We start from the raw sequence: 21015 nt of genomic DNA on the forward strand, positions 1-21015 counted from the left end.
TCATTATCGGTCGACCTCTATTAGGAACCCCTGCTCCTTCCTCGACACACTGACCAGGTGAAAGCTATGATCCCTTGACGTCACTTGTTAAATCCACTTCAAATCAGCATAGATGAATGTAACGAGACCTGTTAAAAGATGGATATTTAAGCCTCGAGAAAAGGTGTGTGTGTGCCATTTAAAGGGTTAATGGACAAGACAAAAGATTGAAGTGCATTTGAACGAGGTATGGTTGTAGGTGCCAGGCACACCGGTTTGAGTGTGTCAAGAACTGCAACACTGCTGGGTTTTTCATGCTCAACAATTTGCCGTGTGTATCAAGAATAGTCCACCACTAAAAGGACATCCAGCCAACTTGACACAACTGTGGGAAGCATCGGAGTCAACATGGGCCAGCATCCATGCGGAACGCTTTTGACACCTTGTAGAGTCCTGGGCATAGTGTCATTCTGACTAACAACAGGACATCTACCCACCCGGTCCTCAGAGTAAGGAGAGGACATAACCTGAGGTCTGCACCCTGCTTGCCCAGAGCTCTGCAATTGCACTGGCAGGTAACACTGACAGACTAACTCACTCACAGCCAGGCAAATAGACTATAGGGTGGCCCTGAGTGGATAAGAGCGAGGTGTGGCCATGCCTAAGGGGCACTGGTGTGGCAGACACCCTCAAGAGGGAGGGACACACCATGGCTGCTATTTTTTATTTTACTAGGCAAGTCAGTTAAGAACAAATTCTTAAGATTTTGTACCTTGTCAGCTCGGGGATTTGAACTTACAACCTTTCGGTTACTAGTCCAATGCGCTAACCACTAGGCTACCCTGCCGCCCCTACAGGCGGCTGAGGTTGAGGCGGGGGGGAGGGGTCTAGGCTCTGGCTCCTGTTGGGGAGCATTTCACATGTCACTAGTCTCACTAACAGATTGTATAGAGCCAGGCCTGAAGGAGAGGACTGACCTGCCTGTGAATCAGCAGGCTTCCTCCCTGTCTTGGCATGCAGGTCACACAGGGAAGGGATCCCTGCCGCTACCTCGCTTTCCAAACAAGGTGCATGAATTGAGTAGCAAACTGAAGGACAGGAGAATGAACAACCCCGGAGGACAATGTAATTCAAAAAAATTGAATTCCACAAGATTTATTGCTGAAAGTAAAATCAATGCGTTTTGGCATTCAGGGTTTTTACAGACATACAAATAAAATAGAACAGGGCTTTCTGCCCCATTCTTTAAAATCCCTGATAAAGTCCAAAACACAAAATGCGTTGGTTCTACTTTCAGCAATAACAACATGTTGAATTCCATAGTCATGCATGTCACACAAACAACAGCATGCATACACACTGACGTATATAATGCATGAGCATAGAGAGACTCAAACACTCGGTCACACACTGGGATTGGCCCAGGCTTTCATGAAGAAATGACCTGGCAGAACTGATGAGCAGGAACTAGGCTGACTGCTCGCTTCCCACCATGCTGGTATTGATATTCACTACTAAAACACACCACCACAACACAACACTCACAGGTTAGCACTGCAGTTGTGATGTTTGGTTGAGAGGAGGGTTAGGGGTAGAGACTTAGTAGTAGAGTTGAGGTAGTTGATATTAGATCCTTACCCTTGAGCAGGGGCAGGGGCGTGAGCTCGATGGGTTTGCCCTGAGACCGGAATTGGGACGAACTCTGCGATCGCTTCTGCTTGGCCTTTCTGACAGACTTCCGTGAAAATCCGTCCACTTTGTCCACAGATGGAGGTGTGGTTGCTGCCGAGGACATAGCCCTGCTATAGGAGGTGAGACAAGGACAGGTCTCAGCTTAACATCTAGCCACAAAACAAGACAGCTTCCTCACAGCGGTGTCTGTACTAAGGAAATGTCCAGTTGTGTGTGCTGCTGATTATGCCTCATAGCCATTGATTAGGAGCCCCTGGAGGGGAAGCCGGAAAGTCCCACTGTACACAACTAACCGCCTGCTCACAGCCATAAGAGGTGAATACCAACTGCACTGAACTACAACTAAACCGAATAGCGCATATGCGCCACATTTTATCCACCAATTAAGGTAATTCATAATTAGATGATTTACTACAGGTCTCAGAGTCCATGTGTATAAGAAGAAAACCACAGTTTAGCAGCGTGAGGGACAGCACTGACAGAAGGATTGCAGCAAAGTGCCAGGCAGAGGGAGACAGAGTAAAAGACATAGTAAAGACACTCAGCCCTGAACCAAGACACACAATCATGTCATGTAGCCTGCCCTGAGGCTGTGGGTGGCATTGTTAACCATGGCTTTATCAGTCTGTTCACTGATCCAAGGGTGAAATATAGTTAATCAGAAGTCTCATTGCTGCTTACCTGCATAGCCCCACAGGTCGTGTGTTATCATGGCAAAAATAAATAAACAAAATCTAGACAGCACAAATACTTCCCTTTCCCCAGAAAACTAGTGATAGTTTGCCATTCAAAACCGGACAGGCCAATTCAAATGGTATACAAAGTGAGTCCCTGGAGCCAGAGAACATGATACGGGTGATAGGGCTTTTGTAACATGAAAACACAAAAAGACATGCAAATAGCATCACCACCTGCCACCATGCAGACGAAACAAAGGAGCTACATGGTCAATCTGACTCCTGCATTGGACAAGCAGCATTTACAGTGATGCTGCCTCTGCAAAAGTAAGGACATTCATACCTCCCGCCCCCACCTACAGTCAACCAATCATGTCAATGTGGAGCTTCACGGAAACCTCCGCAGAGCTCAATTACCCCTCTGGAGGCTCCACAATTGAGTTACACCCTCCATATGGCACCACCGACCACATTTTCTAATCAAGCACGAATCTGCTTTTAGGCTACAGACAATGTAAACCCAAGCACAGAGGTGTATGCTATTCCACAGCACACTCAATGTGCACAGTGGCACGAGAGGCCACAAACAGATCACAAAACAAACCACTAGCCCTAATGGTTGAGGAACGGGTGCTGCTGCTACACAAGGGACAGTGCTGGTCGGGCATACGGCACAGTACAAAGCCTCCCCATGCCTCCTACAAAAGAGACCTGATGACAAACACAGTCTTGGGGATTAAAGAAAGAGAGGGGGAGAGGGGGCGAGAGGGGGGAGAGAGCGAGAGCTACAGGGGGGAGAGAGCGAGAGCTACAGGGGGGAGAGAGAGCGAGAGCTAAAGGGGGGAGAGAGCGAGGGAGAGAGGGAAGAGAGAGAGAGAGGGGGAAGAGAGAGAGGGGGGAAGAGAGAGAGAGGGGGAGAGAGAGGGGGGGGGAGAGAGAGAGAGGGGGGAGAGAGAGCGCGAGAGGGGGAGAGAGAGGGGGGGAGAGAGAGGGGGAGAGAGAGGGGGAGAGAGGGGGGGAGAGAGGGGGGGGGAGAGAGAGGGGGAGAGAGAGGGGGAGAGAGGGGGGAGAGAGAGAGGGGGGAGAGGGGGGAGAGGGGGAGAGGGGGGAGAGAGCGGGAGAGAGGGGGAGAGAGAGGGGGAGAGAGGGGGGAGAGAGGGGGGAGAGAGAGGGGGGGAGAGAGAGGGGGAGGAGAGAGGGGGGGGGGGGGAGAGGGGGAGAGAGGGGGGAGAGGGGGGAGAGAGGGGGAGAGAGGGGGAGAGGGGGGGAGAGGGGGGGAGAGGGGGAGAGGGGGAGAGGGGGAGAGAGAGGGGGAGAGAGAGGGGGAGAGAGGGGGGAGAGAGAGAGGGGGAGAGAGAGGGGGAGAGAGAGGGGAGAGAGAGGGGGGAGAGGGGGAGAGAGGGGGAGAGAGAGGGGAGAGAGAGAGAGGGAGAGAGAGGGGAGAGAGAGGGCGAGAGGGGGGAGAGAGAGCGCGAGAGAGGGGGAGAGAGAGCGCGAGAGAGGGGGAGAGAGAGCGCGAGAGAGGGGGAGAGAGAGCGCGAGAGAGGGGGAGAGAGAGGGGGAGAGAGAGCGCGAGAGAGGGGGGAGAGAGAGCGCGAGAGAGGGGGGGAGAGAGAGCGCGAGAGAGGGGGAGAGAGAGCGCGAGAGAGGGGGGAGAGAGAGGCGAGAGAGGGAGAGGGGGAGAGAGCGAGAGAGGGGTGAAAGAGAGAGCGAGAGAGGGGTGAGAGAGAGAGAGCGCGAGAGAGGGGTGAGAGAGAGAGAGCGCGAGAGAGGGGTGAGAGAGAGAGCGCGAGAGAGGGGTGAGAGAGAGAGCGCGAGAGAGGGGTGAGAGAGAGAGCGCGAGAGAGGGGTGAGAGAGAGAGCGAGAGAGGGGTGAGAGAGAGAGAGCGAGAGAGGGGTGAGAGAGAGAGAGAGAGAGAGGGGGAGAGAGAGCCGGAGAGGGGGAGAGAGAGCGGAGAGAGAGCGCGGAGAGAGGGGGGAGAGAGAGGGGGAGAGAGAGGGGGAGAGAGAGGGGAGAGAGAGGGGGGAGAGAGAGGGGGAGAGAGAGGGGGAGAGAGGGGAGGGGGGGAGAGAGGGGGAGAGAGAGGGGGAGAGAGAGGGGGGGAGAGGGGGGGAGAGGGGGAGAGAGGGGAGAGGGGGGAGAGAGGGGGAGAGAGGGGGGAGAGAGGGGAGAGAGAGAGGGGGAGAGAGAGGGGGAGAGAGAGGGGGAGAGAGAGAGGGAGAGAGAGGGGGAGAGAGGGGAGAGAGGGAGAGAGAGGGAGAGAGAGGGGGAGAGAGAGAGGGGAGAGAGAGGGCGAGAGAGGGGGAGAGAGAGCGAGAGAGAGGGGGAGAGAGAGCGCGAGAGAGGGGGAGAGAGAGCGAGAGAGGGGGAGAGAGAGGGGGAGAGAGAGCGCGAGAGAGGGGGAGAGAGAGCGAGAGAGGGGGGAGAGAGAGCGCGAGAGAGGGGGAGAGAGAGCGCGAGAGAGGGGGGAGAGAGAGAGAGCGCGAGAGAGGGGGAGAGAGAGAGAGCGCGAGAGAGGGGAAAGAGAGAGCGCGAGAGAGGGGTGAGAGAGAGAGAGCGAGAGAGGGGTGAGAGAGAGAGAGCGCGAGAGAGGGGTGAGAGAGAGAGCGCGAGAGAGGGGTGAGAGAGAGAGCGAGAGAGGGGGTGAGAGAGAGAGCGAGAGAGGGGAGAAGAGAGAGAGAGCGCGAGAGAGAGCGCGAGAGAGAGCGAGAGAGGGGCGAGAGAGAGAGCGAGAGAGAGCGAGAGGGGGAGAGAGAGCGCGAGAGAGGGGGGGAGAGAGAGCGAGAGAGAGGGGGAGAGAGAGCGCGAGAGAGGGGGAGAGAGAGCGCGAGAGAGGGGGAGAGAGAGCGCGAGAGAGGGGGAGAGAGAGCGCGAGAGAGGGGGAGAGAGAGCGCGAGAGAGGGGGAGAGAGAGCGCGAGAGAGGGGGGGAGAGAGAGCGGGGAGAGCGCGGGAGAGAGAGGGGGAGAGAGAGGGGAGAGAGAGGGGGAGAGAGAGAGGGGGAGAGAGAGGGGGAGAGAGAGGGGGAGAGAGGGGAGAGAGAGGGAGAGAGAGGGGGAGAGAGAGGGGGAGAGAGAGGGGAGAGAGAGGGAGAGAGAGGGGGGGAGAGAGGGGGAGAGAGAGCGAGAGAGAGCGCGAGAGGGGGAGAGAGAGCGCGAGAGGGGGAGAGAGCGCGAGAGGGGGAGAGAGAGCGAGAGGGGGAGAGAGAGAGAGAGAGAGGGGGAGAGAGAGCGCGAGAGAGGGGGAGAGAGAGCGCGAGAGAGGGGGGAGAGAGAGCGCGAGAGAGGGGGAGAGAGAGCGCGAGAGAGGGGGGAGAGAGAGCGCGAGAGAGGGGGGAGAGAGAGCGAGAGAGGGGGAGAGAGAGCGAGAGGGGGGAGAGAGAGCGAGAGGGGGGAGAGAGAGCGAGAGGGGGAGAGAGAGCGCGGGAGAGAGAGCGCGAGAGAGCGCGAGAGAGAGCGCGAGAGAGAGCGCGAGAGAGAGCGAGAGAGAGCGCGAGAGAGAGCGCAGAGAGAGCGCGAGAGAGAGCGCGAGAGAGAGCGCGAGAGAGAGAGCGAGAGAGAGAGCGAGAGAGAGCGCGAGAGAGAGCGAGAGAGAGCGAGAGAGCGAGAGAGCGAGAGCGCGAGAGAGAGCGCGAGAGAGCGCGAGAGAGCGAGAGAGAGAGCGAGAGAGAGAGCGAGAGAGAGAGCGAGAGAGAGCACGAGAGAGAGCGCGAGAGAGAGCGCGAGAGAGAGAGCGCGAGAGAGAGCGAGAGAGAGAGAGAGCGAGAGAGAGAGAGCGCGAGAGAGAGGGAGAGAGAGCGCGAGAGAGGGAGAGAGAGCGGGAGAGAGAGCGCGAGAGAGCGAGAGAGAGCGAGTGAGAGAGCGCGAGAGAGAGAGCGCGAGAGCGAGCGAGAGAGAGCGCGAGAGAGAGAGCGCGAGAGAGAGCGAGAGAGAGAGCGCGAGAGAGAGCGAGAGAGAGCGCGAGAGAGAGCGCGAGAGAGAGCGCGAGAGAGAGCGAGAGAGAGCGAGAGAGAGAGCGAGAGAGAGCGAGCGAGATAGAGCGAGAGAGCGAGCGAGAGAGAGAGAGCGAGAGAGAGAGCGAGAGAGAGCGAGAGAGAGCGCGAGAGAGAGCGCGAGAGAGAGCGCGAGAGAGAGCGCGAGAGAGAGCGCGAGAGAGAGCGCGAGAGAGAGATCGAGAGAGAGCGCGAGAGAGAGCGCGAGAGAGAGCGAGAGAGAGAGCGAGAGAGCGCGAGAGAGAGAGCGCGAGAGAGAGCGCGAGAGAGAGGGAGAGAGAGCGAGAGAGGGAGAGAGCGCGAGAGAGAGCGGGAGAGAGAGCGAGAGAGAGAGCGAGAGAGAGTGCGCGAGAGAGAGCGCGAGAGAGAGCGCGAGAGAGAGCGCGCGAGAGAGAGCGAGAGAGAGCGCGAGAGAGAGCGCGAGAGAGAGCGCGAGAGAGAGCGCGAGAGAGAGCGAGAGAGAGAGCGCGAGAGAGAGCGAGAGAGAGCGCGAGAGAGCGCGAGAGAGAGCGAGAGAGAGCGCGAGAGAGAGCGCGAGAGAGAGCGAGAGAGAGCGAGAGAGAGCGCGAGAGAGAGCGGGAGAGAGAGCGAGAGAGGGCGAGAGAGGGGGGAGAGAGCGCGAGAGGGGGAGAGAGGGGAGAGAGAGCGCGAGAGAGGGGGAGAGAGAGAGCGAGAGAGAGCGAGAGAGAGCGCGAGAGAGAGCGCGAGAGAGCGAGAGAGAGCGAGAGAGAGCGCGAGAGAGAGCGAGAGAGAGCGCGAGAGAGAGCGAGAGAGAGAGAGAGAGCGAGAGAGAGAGCGAGAGAGAGCGCGAGAGAGAGCGCGAGAGAGAGCGAGAGAGAGCGCGAGAGAGAGCGCGAGAGAGAGCGCGAGAGAGAGCGCGAGAGAGAGCGCGAGAGAGAGCGCGAGAGAGAGCGCGAGAGAGAGCGCGAGAGAGAGCGCGAGAGAGAGCGCGAGAGAGAGCGCGAGAGAGAGCGCGAGAGAGAGCGCGAGAGAGAGCGCGAGAGAGAGCGCGAGAGAGAGCGAGAGAGAGCGAGAGAGAGCGAGAGAGAGAGCGCGAGAGAGAGCGAGAGAGAGCGCGAGAGAGAGCGAGAGAGAGCGCGAGAGAGAGCGCGAGAGAGAGTTCGAAAGAGCGCGAGAGAGAGCAAGAGCGCGAGAGAGAACGCGAGAGAGCGCGAGAGAGAGCGCGAGAGAGAGCGCGAGAGAGAGCGCGAGAGAGAGCGCGAGAGAGAGCGCGAGAGAGAGCGCGAGAGAGAGAGAGAGAGCGGGAGAGAGAGAGAGCGAGAGAGAGCGCAGAGAGAGCGCGAGAGAGAGCGCGAGAGAGAGCGCGAGAGAGAGCGCGAGAGAGAGGGCGAGAGAGAGCGCGAGAGAGAGCGAGAGAGAGCGCGAGAGAGAGCGCGAGAGAGAGCGAGAGAGAGAGCGCGAGAGAGAGCGAGAGAGAGAGCGCGAGAGAGAGCGAGAGAGAGATAGAGAGAGAGAGCGAGAGAGAGAGAGCGAGAGAGAGCGCGAGAGAGAGCGCGAGAGAGAGCGCGAGAGAGAGCGGAGAGAGAGAGCGAGAGAGAGCGCGGAGAGAGAGCGAGAGAGAGAGAGAGCGCAGAGAGAGCGAGAGAGAGCGGGAGAGAGAGCGCGAGAGAGAGCGCGAGAGAGAGCGCGAGAGAGAGCGCGCGAGAGAGCGCGCGAGAGAGAGCGCGAGAGAGAGCGCGAGAGAGAGCGCGAGAGAGAGCGCGAGAGAGAGGGCGAGAGAGAGGGCGAGAGAGAGGGCGAGAGAGAGGGCGAGAGAGAGGGCGAGAGAGAGGGCGAGAGAGAGGGCGAGAGAGAGGGCGAGAGAGAGAGGGCGAGAGAGAGGGGGAGAGAGAGGGGGAGAGAGAGGGGGAGAGAGAGAGGGGGAGAGAGGGGGAGAGAGAGGGAGAGAGAGGGAGAGAGAGGGGGAGAGAGGGGGAGAGGGGGGAGAGAGGGGGAGAGAGAGAGGGGGAGAGGGGGAGAGAGGGGGAGAGAGGGGGAGAGAGAGCGGGGAGAGGGGGAGAGAGGGAGAGAGAGGGGGAGAGAGAGCGCGAGAGGGGGGGAGAGAGCGGAGAGAGAGCGGAGAGAGGGGGAGAGAGCGCGAGAGAGGGGGAGAGAGCGCGAGAGGGGGGAGAGAGCGCGAGAGAGGGGGAGAGAGAGCGAGAGAGGGGGGAGAGAGAGCGAGAGAGAGCGCGAGAGAGAGAGCGCGAGAGAGAGAGCGCGAGAGAGGGGAGAGAGAGCGCGAGAGAGGGGGAGAGAGAGCGCGAGAGAGGGGGAGAGAGAGCGCGAGAGGGGGGAGAGAGAGCGCGCGAGAGAGGGGAGAGAGAGCGAGAGAGGGGGAGAGAGAGCGCGAGAGAGGGGGAGAGAGAGCGAGAGAGGGGGAGAGAGAGCGAGAGAGAGGGGGAGAGAGAGCGCGAGAGAGGGGGAGAGAGAGCGAGAGAGGGGGGGAGAGAGCGCGAGAGAGGGGGAGAGAGAGCGCGAGAGAGGGGAGAGAGGGGGAGAGAGAGGGGGAGAGAGAGGGGGAGAGAGGGGGGAGAGAGGGGGAGAGAGAGAGGGGGAGAGAGAGGGGGAGAGAGAGGGGGAGAGAGAGGGGGAGAGAGAGGGGAGAGAGAGGGAGAGAGAGAGGGGGAGAGAGAGGGGGAGAGAGAGGGGGAGAGAGAGGGGGAGAGAGAGGGGGAGAGAGGGGGAGAGAGAGGGGGAGAGAGAGGGGGAGAGAGAGGGGGAGAGAGGGGGGAGAGGGGGAGAGGGGGAGAGAGAGCGAGAGGGGGGGGGAGAGAGAGCGCGAGAGAGGGGGAGAGAGAGCGCGAGAGAGGGGGAGAGAGAGCGCGAGAGAGGGGAGAGAGAGAGCGAGAGAGAGGGGGAGAGCGAGAGGGGGAGCGAGAGAGAGAGCGCGAGGAGAGGGGGAGAGAGAGGGGAGAGAGGGGGAGAGGGGGAGAGAGGGAGAGAGAGGGGGAGAGAGAGGGGGAGAGAGAGGGGGAGAGAGAGGGGAGAGAGAGGGGGAGAGAGAGGGGGGAGAGAGGGGAGAGAGGGGGAGAGAGAGGGGGGGAGGGGGAGAGAGAGGGGGGGAGAGAGGGGGAGAGAGGGGGAGAGAGGGGGGAGAGAGAGGGGAGAGGGGGGAGAGAGGGGGAGGGAGGGGGAGAGAGGGGGAGGGAGGGGGGAGAGAGGGGGAGAGAGGGGGAGAGGGGGAGAGGGGGGAGAGGGGGAGAGAGGGGGGAGAGGGGGGAGAGAGGGGGGGAGAGAGAGGGGGAAGAGAGGGCGCGAGAGGGGGAGAGAGAGAGCGCGAGAGAGAGCGAGAGAGAGGGGGGGAGAGAGAGCGAGAGAGGGGGAGAGAGCGCGAGAGAGGGGGAGAGAGAGCGCGAGAGGGGGAGAGAGAGCGCGAGAGAGGGGGAGAGAGAGCGCGAGAGAGGGGGAGAGAGCGCGAGAGAGGGGGAGAGAGCGCGAGAGAGGGGGAGAGAGAGCGCGAGAGAGGGGGGGAGAGAGAGCGAGAGAGGGGGAGAGAGAGCGAGAGAGAGGGGGAGAGAGAGCGAGAGAGGGGGAGAGAGAGCGCGAGAGAGGGGGGAGAGAGAGGGGGAGAGAGAGGGGGAGAGAGAGGGGGAGAGAGAGGGGGAGAGAGAGGGGGAGAGAGAGGGGGAGAGAGAGGGGGGAGAGAGAGGGGGAGAGAGGGGGGAGAGAGGGGGAGAGAGAGGGGAGAGAGGGGGGAGAGAGGGGGAGAGAGAGCGCGAGAGAGGGGGAGAGAGAGCGAGAGAGAGGGGGAGAGAGAGCGCGGAGAGAGCGCGAGAGAGGGGGGGGGAGAGAGCGCGAGAGAGAGAGCGCGAGAGAGGGGGGGAGAGAGAGCGCGAGAGAGAGCGCGAGAGAGGGGGGAGAGAGAGCGCGAGAGAGGGGGAGAGAGAGCGAGAGAGGGGGAGAGAGAGCGCGAGAGAGGGGGGGAGAGAGAGCGCAGAGAGAGAGCGCGAGAGAGGGGGGGAGAGAGCGCGAGAGAGAGAGCGCGAGAGAGGGGGGAGAGAGAGCGCGAGAGAGGGGGAGAGAGAGCGAGAGAGGGGGAGAGAGAGCGCGAGAGAGGGGGGAGAGAGAGCGCGAGAGAGGGGGAGAGAGAGCGCGGAGAGGGGGGAGAGAGAGCGCGAGAGAGGGGGAGAGAGAGCGCGAGAGAGGGGGGGAGAGAGAGAGAGAGAGAGAGAGCGAGAGAGGGGGAGAGAGGGCGAGAGAGCGCGAGAGAGCGCGAGAGAGCGCGAGAGAGGGGGAGAGAGCGAGAGAGGGGGAGAGAGAGAGGGGAGAGAGGGGGAGAGAGAGGGGGAGAGAGGGGGAGAGAGAGGGAGAGAGAGGGGGAGAGAGGGGGAGAGAGGGGGAGAGAGGGGGAGAGGGGGGGAGAGAGAGGGAGAGAGGGGAGAGAGGGAGGGGAGAGAGGGGGAGAGAGGGGAGAGAGGGGGGAGAGGGGGGAGAGAGGGGGAGAGGGGGGAGAGAGGGGGAGAGAGAGGGGGAGAGAGAGCGCGAGAGGGGGGAGAGAGAGCGCGAGAGAGGGGGAGAGAGAGCGCGAGAGAGGGGGAGAGAGAGCGCGAGAGAGAGAGCGCGAGAGAGGGGGAGAGAGCGCGAGAGAGGGGGAGAGAGCGCGAGAGAGGGGGAGAGAGCGCGAGAGAGGGGGAGAGAGAGCGCGAGAGAGGGGGAGAGAGAGCGCGAGAGAGGGGGAGAGAGAGCGAGAGAGGGGGAGAGAGCGCGAGAGAGGGGGGAGAGAGAGCGAGAGAGGGGGAGAGAGAGCGCGAGAGAGGGGGAGAGAGAGAGCGAGAGAGAGCGCGAGAGAGGGGGAGAGAGAGCGCGAGAGAGAGAGCGAGAGAGGGGGGGAGAGAGAGCGCGAGAGAGAGCGCGAGAGAGGGGGAGAGAGAGCGCGAGAGAGGGGGAGAGAGAGCGAGAGAGGGGGAGAGAGAGCGCGAGAGAGGGGGGAGAGAGAGAGCGCGAGAGAGAGAGCGCGAGAGAGGGGGGAGAGAGAGCGCGAGAGAGAGAGCGCGAGAGAGGGGGGAGAGAGAGAGAGCGAGAGAGGGGGAGAGAGAGCGCGAGAGAGGGGGAGAGAGAGCGAGAGGGGGGAGAGAGAGCGCGAGAGAGGGGGAGAGAGAGCGCGAGAGAGAGAGCGCGAGAGAGGGGGAGAGAGGGCGAGAGAGAGCGAGAGAGCGCGAGAGAGCGCGAGAGAGGGGGAGAGAGCGAGAGAGGGGGAGAGAGCGCGAGAGAGAGGGAGAGAGAGGGGGAGAGAGAGGGGGAGAGAGGGAGAGAGAGGGGGAGAGAGGGGGAGAGAGGGGGAGAGAGGGGGAGAGGGGGGAGAGAGAGGGGGAGAGAGAGGGGGAGAGAGAGGGGGAGAGAGAGGGGGAGAGAGAGGGGGAGAGAGAGGGGGAGAGAGGGGGAGAGAGGGGGGGAGAGAGGGGAGAGAGAGAGGGGGAGAGAGCGCGAGAGAGGGGGAGAGAGAGCGCGAGAGAGGGGGAGAGAGAGCGCGAGAGAGAGCGCGAGAGAGGGGGGAGAGAGAGCGGAGAGAGAGAGAGCGCGAGAGAGGGGGAGAGAGCGCGAGAGAGAGCGAGAGAGGGGGAGAGAGAGCGAGAGAGAGGGGAGAGAGAGCGCGAGAGAGGGGGGAGAGAGAGCGAGAGAGGGGGGGAGAGAGAGCGCGAGAGAGAGAGCGCGAGAGAGGGGGAGAGAGAGCGCGAGAGAGAGAGCGCGAGAGAGGGGGAGAGAGAGCGAGAGAGGGGGGGAGAGAGAGCGCGAGAGAGGGGGGAGAGAGAGCGAGAGAGGGGGAGAGAGAGCGCGAGAGAGGGGGGGAGAGAGAGCGCGAGAGAGAGAGCGAGAGAGGGGGAGAGAGGGCGAGAGAGCGCGAGAGAGCGAGAGAGCGCGAGAGAGCGAGAGAGCGCGAGAGAGGGGGAGAGAGAGGGGGAGAGAGAGGGGGAGAGAGGGAGAGAGAGGGGGAGAGAGGGGGAGAGAGGGGGAGAGAGAGGGGGAGAGAGAGGGGGAGAGAGAGGGGAGAGAGGGGGAGAGAGAGGGGGAGAGAGAGGGAGAGAGAGGGAGAGAGAGGGGGAGAGAGGGGGAGAGAGGGGGAGAGAGGGGGGGAGAGAGAGCGCGAGAGAGGGGGGGAGAGAGAGCGCGAGAGAGGGGGAGAGAGAGCGCGAGAGAGGGGGGGAGAGAGAGCGCGAGAGAGAGAGCGCGAGAGAGGGGGAGAGAGCGCGAGAGAGGGGGAGAGAGCGCGAGAGAGGGGGAGAGAGCGCGAGAGAGGGGGAGAGAGAGCGCGAGAGAGGGGGAGAGAGAGCGAGAGAGGGGGGAGAGAGAGCGCGAGAGAGGGGGAGAGAGAGCGCGAGAGAGGGGGGAGAGAGAGCGAGAGAGGGGGGAGAGAGAGCGCGAGAGAGGGGGAGAGAGGAGCGAGAGAGAGAGCGAGAGAGGGGGAGAGAGCGCGAGAGAGGGGGAGAGAGCGCGAGAGAGGGGGAGAGAGCGCGAGAGAGGGGGAGAGAGAGCGCGAGAGAGGGGGAGAGAGAGCGAGAGAGGGGGAGAGAGAGCGCGAGAGGGGGAGAGAGAGCGAGAGAGGGGGAGAGAGAGCGCGAGAGAGGGGGAGAGAGAGCGAGAGAGAGGGGGAGAGAGAGCGCGAGAGAGAGGGGGAGAGAGAGCGCGAGAGAGAGAGGGAGAGAGAGCGGAGAGAGAGCGCGAGAGAGAGGGGGAGAGAGAGGGGGAGAGAGAGGGGGAGAGAGAGGGGGAGAGAGAGGGGGAGAGAGAGGGGGAGAGAGAGGGGGAGAGAGAGGGGGAGAGAGGGGGGGAGAGAGAGGGGGAGAGAGAGGGGGAGAGGGGGGGAGGGAGGAGAGGGGGAGAGGGGAGAGAGGGAGGAGAGGGGGGAGAGAGGAGGGGGGGGAGAGAGGAGCGAGAGGGGGAGAGAGAGCGAGAGAGGGGGAGGGCGAGAGAGGGGGGAGAGCGAGGAGGGGGAGAGAGGCGGGAGAGAGGGGAGCGAGAGAGGGGGGAGAGAGGCGGGGGAGAGAGAGGGGGAGAGAGAGGGGGAGAGAGGGGAGAGAGGGGGAGGGAGGGGGAGAGAGAGGGGGAGAGAGGGGGGAGAGAGAGGGGGAGAGAGAGGGGGAGAGGGGAGAGAGGGAGAGAGGGGGAGAGAGGGGGGGAGAGAGGGGAGAGAGAGGGAGGAGAGGGGGGGAGAGAGGGGGAGAGGGGGGGGAGAGGGGGAGAGAGGGGGAGAGGGGGAGAGAGAGGGGGGAGAGAGAGGGGGAGAGAGGGGGGAAGAGAGAGCGCGAGAGGGGGAGAGAGAGCACGAGAGAGAGCGAGAGAGGGGGGGAGAGAGAGCGCGAGAGAGGGGGGGAGAGAGAGCGAGAGAGGGGGAGAGAGAGCGCGAGAGAGGGGGAGAGAGAGCGCGAGAGAGGGGGAGAGAGAGAGCGCGAGAGGGGGGAGAGAGAGCGCGAGAGAGGGGGAGAGAGAGCGCGAGAGAGGGGGAGAGAGAGCGCGAGAGAGGGGGGAGAGAGCGAGAGAGGGGGGAGAGAGAGCGCGAGAGAGGGGGAGAGAGAGCGCGAGAGAGGGGGAGAGAGAGAGCGCGAGAGAGAGGGGGAGAGAGAGCGCGAGAGAGGGGGGGAGAGAGAGGGGGAGAGAGAGGGGGAGAGAGGGGGGAGAGAGAGGGGGAGAGAGAGGGGGAGAGAGGGGGAGAGAGGGGGAGAGAGAGGGGGAGAGAGGGGGAGAGAGGGGGAGAGAGGGGGAGAGAGAGGGGGAGAGAGAGCGCGAGAGAGGGGGAGAGAGAGCGCGAGAGAGGGGGGGAGAGAGAGAGCGAGAGAGAGCGCGAGAGAGGGGGGGAGAGAGAGCGCGAGAGAGAGAGCGCGAGAGGGGGGAGAGAGAGCGCGAGAGAGAGCGCGAGAGAGGGGGAGAGAGAGCGCGAGAGAGGGGGAGAGAGAGCGCGAGAGAGGGGGAGAGAGAGCGCGAGAGAGGGGGGAGAGAGAGCGCGAGAGAGAGAGCGCGAGAGAGGGGGGAGAGAGAGCGCGAGAGAGAGAGCGAGAGAGGGGGGAGAGAGAGCGCGAGAGAGAGAGCGAGAGAGGGGGAGAGAGAGCGAGAGAGAGAGCGCGAGAGAGGGGGAGAGAGAGCGCGAGAGAGGGGGGGAGAGAGAGCGAGAGAGGGGGAGAGAGAGCGCGAGAGAGGGGGGGAGAGAGAGAGCGAGAGAGAGAGCGAGAGAGGGGGGAGAGAGAGCGAGAGAGGGGGGAGAGAGAGAGCGAGAGAGGGGGGAGAGAGAGCGCGAGAGAGGGGGGAGAGAGAGCGCGAGAGAGGGGGGGAGAGAGAGCGCGAGAGAGAGAGCGCGAGAGAGGGGGAGAGAGCGCGAGAGAGGGGGAGAGAGCGCGAGAGAGGGGGAGAGAGCGCGAGAGAGGGGGAGAGAGAGCGCGAGAGAGGGGGAGAGAGAGCGCGAGAGAGGGGGAGAGAGAGAGCGAGAGAGGGGGGAGAGAGAGGGGGAGAGAGAGCGCGAGAGAGAGCGGGAGAGAGAGGGGGAGAGAGGGGGGAGAGAGAGGGGGAGAGAGAGGGGGAGAGAGAGGGGGAGAGAGAGGGGGAGAGAGAGGGGGAGAGAGAGGGGGAGAGAGAGGGGGAGAGAGAGAGGGAGGAGAGAGAGGGGGAGGGGGAGAGAGGGGGAGAGAGAGCGCGAGAGAGGGGGAGAGAGAGCGCGAGAGAGGGGGAGAGAGAGCGAGAGAGGGGGAGAGAGAGCGCGAGAGAGGGGGAGAGAGAGCGCGAGAGAGGGGGAGAGAGAGCGCGAGAGAGGGGGGGAGAGAGAGGGGGAGAGAGAGGGGGAGAGAGAGGGGGAGAGAGAGGGGGAGAGAGAGGGGGAGAGAGGGGGAGAGAGAGGGGGAGAGAGGGGGGAGAGAGAGGGGGAGAGAGAGGGGGAGAGGGGGGAGAGAGGGGGAGGAGGGGGGGAGAGAGAGGGGGAGAGAGGGGGAGAGAGGGGGGGAGAGAGGGGGGGAGAGGGGGGGGAAGAGAGAGCGAGAGGGGGAGAGAGAGCGCGAGAGAGAGCGCGAGAGAGGGGGAGAGGGGGAGAGAGAGCGCGAGAGAGGGGGGAGAGAGAGCGAGAGAGGGGGAGAGAGAGCGAGAGGGGGGAGAGAGAGCGCGAGAGAGGGGGGAGAGAGAGCGCGAGAGAGGGGGAGAGAGAGCGCGAGAGAGGGGGGAGAGAGAGCGCGAGAGAGGGGGAGAGAGAGCGAGAGAGGGGGAGAGAGAGCGCGAGAGAGGGGGAGAGAGAGCGCGAGAGGGGGGAGAGAGAGCGCGAGAGAGGGGGAGAGAGAGCGCGAGAGAGGGGGAGAGAGAGCGCGAGAGAGGGGGAGAGAGAGCGCGAGAGAGGGGGGGAGAGAGAGCGCGAGAGAGAGAGCGCGAGAGAGGGGGAGAGAGAGCGCGAGAGAGAGAGCGCGAGAGAGGGGGAGAGAGAGCGCGAGAGAGGGGGAGAGAGAGCGCGAGAGAGGGGGAGAGAGAGCGCGAGAGAGGGGGAGAGAGAGCGCGAGAGAGAGAGCGCGAGAGAGGGGGGGAGAGAGCGCGAGAGAGAGAGCGCGAGAGAGGGGGAGAGAGAGCGAGAGAGAGAGCGCGAGAGAGGGGGGAGAGAGAGCGAGAGAGAGAGCGCGAGAGAGGGGGAGAGAGAGCGCGAGAGAGGGGGGAGAGAGAGCGCGAGAGAGGGGGAGAGAGAGCGAGAGAGAGCGCGAGAGAGGGGGGGGAGAGAGAGCGCGAGAGAGGGGGAGAGAGAGCGCGAGAGAGGGGGAGAGAGAGCGCGAGAGAGGGGGGAGAGAGAGCGAGAGAGGGGGGAGAGAGAGCGCGAGAGAGAGCGCGAGAGAGAGAGAGCGAGAGAGGGGGAGAGAGAGCGCGAGAGAGGGGGAGAGAGAGCGCGAGAGAGGGGGGAGAGAGAGCGCGAGAGAGGGGGAGAGAGAGCGCGAGAGAGAGAGCGCGAGAGAGGGGGAGAGAGAGCGCGAGAGAGGGGGAGAGAGAGCGAGAGAGGGGGGAGAGAGAGCGCGAGAGAGGGGGAGAGAGAGCGCGAGAGAGGGGGGAGAGAGAGCGCGAGAGAGAGAGCGCGAGAGAGAGAGCGAGAGAGGGGGAGAGAGCGAGAGAGAGGGGGAGAGAGCGCGAGAGAGGGGGAGAGAGAGCGCGAGAGAGGGGGAGAGAGAGCGAGAGAGGGGGAGAGAGAGCGCGAGAGAGGGGGAGAGAGAGCGCGAGAGAGGGGGAGAGAGAGCGCGAGAGAGGGGGAGAGAGAGCGCGAGAGAGGGGGGGAGAGAGCGAGAGAGAGGGGGAGAGAGAGCGAGAGAGAGCGGGAGAGAGGGGGGAGAGAGAGAGGGAGAGAGAGAGGGGGGGAGAGAGAGGGGGGGAGGGGGAGAGAGGGGGGGAGAGAGAGCGAGAGAGGGGGAGAGAGAGCGCGAGAGAGGGGGAGAGAGAGCGCGAGAGAGGGGGAGAGAGAGCGCGAGAGAGGGGGAGAGAGAGCGCGAGAGAGGGGGAGAGAGAGAGCGCGAGAGAGGGGGGAGAGAGAGCGCGAGAGAGGGGGAGAGAGAGCGAGAGAGAGGGGGAGAGAGAGGGGGAGAGAGAGGGGGAGAGAGAGGGGGGAGAGAGAGGGGAGAGAGAGGGGGGAGAGAGAGGGGGAGAGAGAGGGGGAGAGAGAGGGGAGAGAGAGGGGGAGAGAGAGGGGGAGAGAGAGGGGGAGAGAGAGGGGGAGAGAGAGGGGGAGAGAGGGGGAGAGAGAGGGGGAGAGAGAGGGGGAGAGAGAGGGGGAGAGAGGGGGGGAGAGAGGGGGAGAGAGAGGGGGAGAGAGGGGGGGAGAGAGGGGGAGAGAGAGGGGGAGAGAGGGGGAGAGAGAGGGGGGAGAGAATGAGAGAGAGCGCGAGAGGGGGGAGAGAGAGCGCGAGAGAGAGCGCGAGAGAGGGGGAGAGAGAGCGAGAGAGGGGGAGAGAGAGCGCGAGAGAGGGGGAGAGAGAGCGCGAGAGAGGGGGGAGAGAGAGCGAGAGAGGGGGAGAGAGAGAGCGAGAGAGGGGGAGAGAGAGCGCGAGAGAGGGGGAGAGAGAGCGCGAGAGAGGGGGAGAGAGAGCGCGAGAGAGGGGGAGAGAGAGCGAGAGAGGGGGGGAGAGAGAGCGCGAGAGAGGGGGGAGAGAGAGCGCGAGAGAGGGGGAGAGAGAGCGCGAGAGAGGGGGAGAGAGAGCGCGAGAGAGGGGGGAGAGAGAGCGCGAGAGAGGGGGGGAGAGAGAGCGCGAGAGAGGGGGAGAGAGAGCGCGAGAGAGGGGGGAGAGAGAGCGCGAGAGAGGGGGGAGAGAGAGCGCGAGAGAGGGGGGAGAGAGAGCGCGAGAGAGGGGGTAGAGAGAGAGCGAGAGAGGGGGGAGAGAGAGCGCGAGAGAGGGGGGGGAGAGAGAGCGCGAGAGAGGGGGGGAGAGAGAGCGCGAGAGAGGGGGAGAGAGAGCGCGAGAGAGGGGGAGAGAGAGCGCGAGAGAGGGGGGAGAGAGAGCGCGAGAGAGGGGGGAGAGAGAGCGCGAGAGAGGGGGAGAGAGAGCGCGAGAGAGGGGGAGAGAGAGCGCGAGAGAGGGGGAGAGAGAGAGCGAGAGAGGGGGAGAGAGAGCGCGAGAGAGGGGGAGAGAGAGGGGGAGAGAGAGGGGGAGAGAGAGGGGGAGAGAGAGGGGGAGAGAGAGGGGGAATGAGAGAGGGGGGGAGAGAGAGGGGGGAGAGAGAGGGGGAGAGAGAGGGGGGAGAGAGAGGGGGAGAGAGAGGGGGAGAGAGAGGGGGGAGAGAGAGGGGGAGAGAGAGGGGGGAGAGGGGGGGGAGAGAGGGGGGGGAGGGAGAATGAGAGAGAGCGCGAGAATGAGAGAGAGCGCGAGAATGAGAGAGAGCGCGAGAATGAGAGAGAGCGCGAGAATGAGAGAGAGCGCGAGAATGAGAGAGAGCGCGAGAATGAGAGAGAGCGAGAATGAGAGAGCGTGAGCGAGAGAGCTACAGGGGGGAGAGAGAGCGAGAGGGGGGAGAGAGAGCGAGAGGGGGAGAGCGAGCGCGGGGGAGAGCGACGGGGGGGGGAGAGAGCGAGCGAGCTCCAGGGGGAGAGAGAGCGAGCGAGCTCCAGGGGGGGAGAGAGAGCGAGCGAGCTCCAGGGGGGGAGAGAGAGCGAGCGAGCTCCAGGGGGGGAGAGAGAGCGAGCGAGCTCCAGGGGGGGAGAGAGAGCGAGCGAGCTCCAGAGGGGGAGAGAGAGCGTGCAACACAGGAGGGAAAGGATGGACAGAAGCGATGAGAGGATCAAGCAGATGCGCCATACTGCAAACTCCTTATGCACCATCCCGTCATCATGGGTCAGACCTACTTACCTGCATAGCCTCACAGGTCTGTCAGAATGGCAAACAAAACCAAAATCTAGAAAGCACAAACCTCTTTCCCCACAAAACCATTTTTATAGCTTGCCATTCAAAATTACTAAAATTGTTTAATCGTCATGCTGCATTGAATCTGAAGATGTTAGCCTACTACTTTATCATCAGTAATCTGGATGTGCTTTCAACTTTTCCTAGTCACAAATTCATTCTGGATCATGAGAACTTACAGGTGACATAAGATGACCCTGTCAGTTCTGGATAGTCTATAACAATTGTAGAGCTCAGGCACATCATAAAACAATGCACCAAGCCCATGCTGACAGGCACCCAGAGAAGGCTAATAAGGTGGGGAACAGTAACTTGGGCTATATTATAGGCACATGGGCCCTCATTCCCATCATAAATACAGGGGACTTTGGATGCCAGGGTATCTTGACTGGGACATGACTCTTACCTTGCTCATTGTGACATTCAAAGCCTTGAGAATGTACAGGTGAGACTTAAGTGTGTACAAAGGCACACTCACACAATGGCACACACCTTGCGCTTCCACTCCAACAAGATTGGCAGAATGCTTAGATCACAGAATCATGTACACCTATAGGACAGTGCAATGGTAAATAAGAACAAGACTAACAGTGCACACTGGTGATCAACATCTTCATTCCAAACAGAAAGACTCAGAAGTGTCACAGTACTAAATGTAAATGTACTCCCCAGCCAAACAGGACCAATGTAGGTATGATGATGAGTGACTCTGAACCTGACATTCTGGTCCAGCCTCCACAAGAACAACCGGATTAAACAAACTATGAAACCCTTGGTTAGCCCACAGACGTATATTAAAGCCAGGTTAACCACGATTGTTGACAATTGGTAAACACAAACTTGCTATACATCAAACAAATACTTATAGTTATCTAGTGAAGTACATGTATTGATGTCGTCTGTGGAACATTTAATACGGACCTGCCAGTTGGCCCATGCTTTCTTTGGTGGAATATGGTTAACTAGCAAATTCGACTAAACACACCCTGGCCACTAACAAATTACTGCATTTGCAGGTTAACTCGAACAGCAGTGTAAATTTCGTCTAGTCTGATCGTGAAAACATATGCTAGTCCATTAATTATACATCTCAAAAGATAGCTACCTAACCTAGCTTCTACCTACCGACATTTGACTTTGTTGGGACATTCTGTCAACACCTATACAATGTCAATGCCAATGTTAACTAGCTAATATTGGTGGTGACTAGCATCTAGTTGGTGCTGGGCCTAGCAAATTAGTTCTCCATTTAGTTTGACATTATGATAAGCAAACACGTCAAGTAGCTAGTGAATGCACATCAGATACGACCACAGTAACTGGCGCACTAGCTGGCTAACGAGTTAGCTAGCTAGTACAGTAGCCATCCGATATTTCCACCAAAAACAAGTCCTCTTCAGTGTGTTTATCGTTATCTAGCTTTATTTGCAATATACTGTTTATCTTGGAATAATATTATTTCATACTGGTAACGTAGGTCTTTATATTGCCAAAATATAAAAAGGTCGTTAATGGCAAGGAACGACAGAAATGTAACTATTTAACGGTTAGCTGTGATGCTGCCTGGGTCGTTCGCATGCTAATGTTATAGCTTCCTAGCTAGCTAGTCAGCCAGAGACTAGCGAGGTAATGTTATCGAGTTACGGAAATGTTACAGGAATACTCAGTGTGTGTAAAAATGGGATTTATAACTAGCTAGTTAACGTTGCAACAAATATTTCACTTTGCAAAAATATATATTTATTCTGACGTCAAGCTGTGTAAACGAGCTGAAAATCCCACATCTCTTGATGTGGAAGCAAGCTAGCTACTATTGCTAACTGGCTAGAATCACACATAGGTACCCAGAAACAAGCTATCTGCAGATTAACGACAATGAGCCGTAACGTGTTACCTTGATCCTCTGTTGTCCGGAACGAATACGGTGGCAAGTTGTTATCCTCTATTATACAATATTAAACTAAAATGCTTCCAATCATGTAACCTCTCCAAGTAGCGGCAAACCAGCAGGAAGGCTATTTTGGCTTCTTTTTTTAAGACAGACAAACCAACGAGTGCCTATTTACCTTCTAACGAAATAATCCTCCGAGTCCCATTAATAACAAAATACACGTATAAAAATATTAAGTGGAGTCAATCACATCCCCTATTTATGAGAAGAAAACATTATAACTTGTTTACACCACGCCTCTTTTTTTGTTATATTTCTGTAGACAGTGTTTAATTTGGTGACATCTCTATTCACTCTTTTGTCAATATTACTGGGCAGAGTCCATGGCACACATAAGAGATACAACCAACCCTGATGCTCGGTTTGGCACTATAGACGATGGTGATTGGTTTGT

The 21015-nt window shown here is 61.1% G+C and overlaps 1 protein-coding gene across 4 annotated transcripts in view; it reads right to left on the reverse strand.

Annotated features, from left to right (window-relative positions):
* LOC135525794 (serine/threonine-protein phosphatase 2A 56 kDa regulatory subunit epsilon isoform) overlaps positions 1-20949 on the reverse strand; it is a 74945-nt gene extending 53996 nt beyond the window's left edge. For 2 of the 4 annotated variants that reach the window (XM_064953659.1, XM_064953662.1), the window contains exons 1-2: positions 20565-20949; positions 1618-1781 (exon numbers count right to left, since the gene is read on the reverse strand). In XM_064953659.1, coding sequence (XP_064809731.1) covers positions 1618-1774 — 157 coding nt within the window. In that variant the 5' untranslated portion in view covers positions 1775-1781; positions 20565-20949. The remainder of the gene's footprint in view (positions 1-1617; positions 1782-20564) is intronic. The other 2 variants (XM_064953661.1, XM_064953663.1) reach the window with 2 other exon arrangements.
* Positions 20950-21015: the final 66 nt, after the last annotated feature.

The sequence above is a fragment of the Oncorhynchus masou genome, chromosome 32 (genome assembly GCF_036934945.1).
Source record: "Oncorhynchus masou masou isolate Uvic2021 chromosome 32, UVic_Omas_1.1, whole genome shotgun sequence".
In the NCBI taxonomy this organism is placed as follows: domain Eukaryota; kingdom Metazoa; phylum Chordata; class Actinopteri; order Salmoniformes; family Salmonidae; genus Oncorhynchus; species Oncorhynchus masou.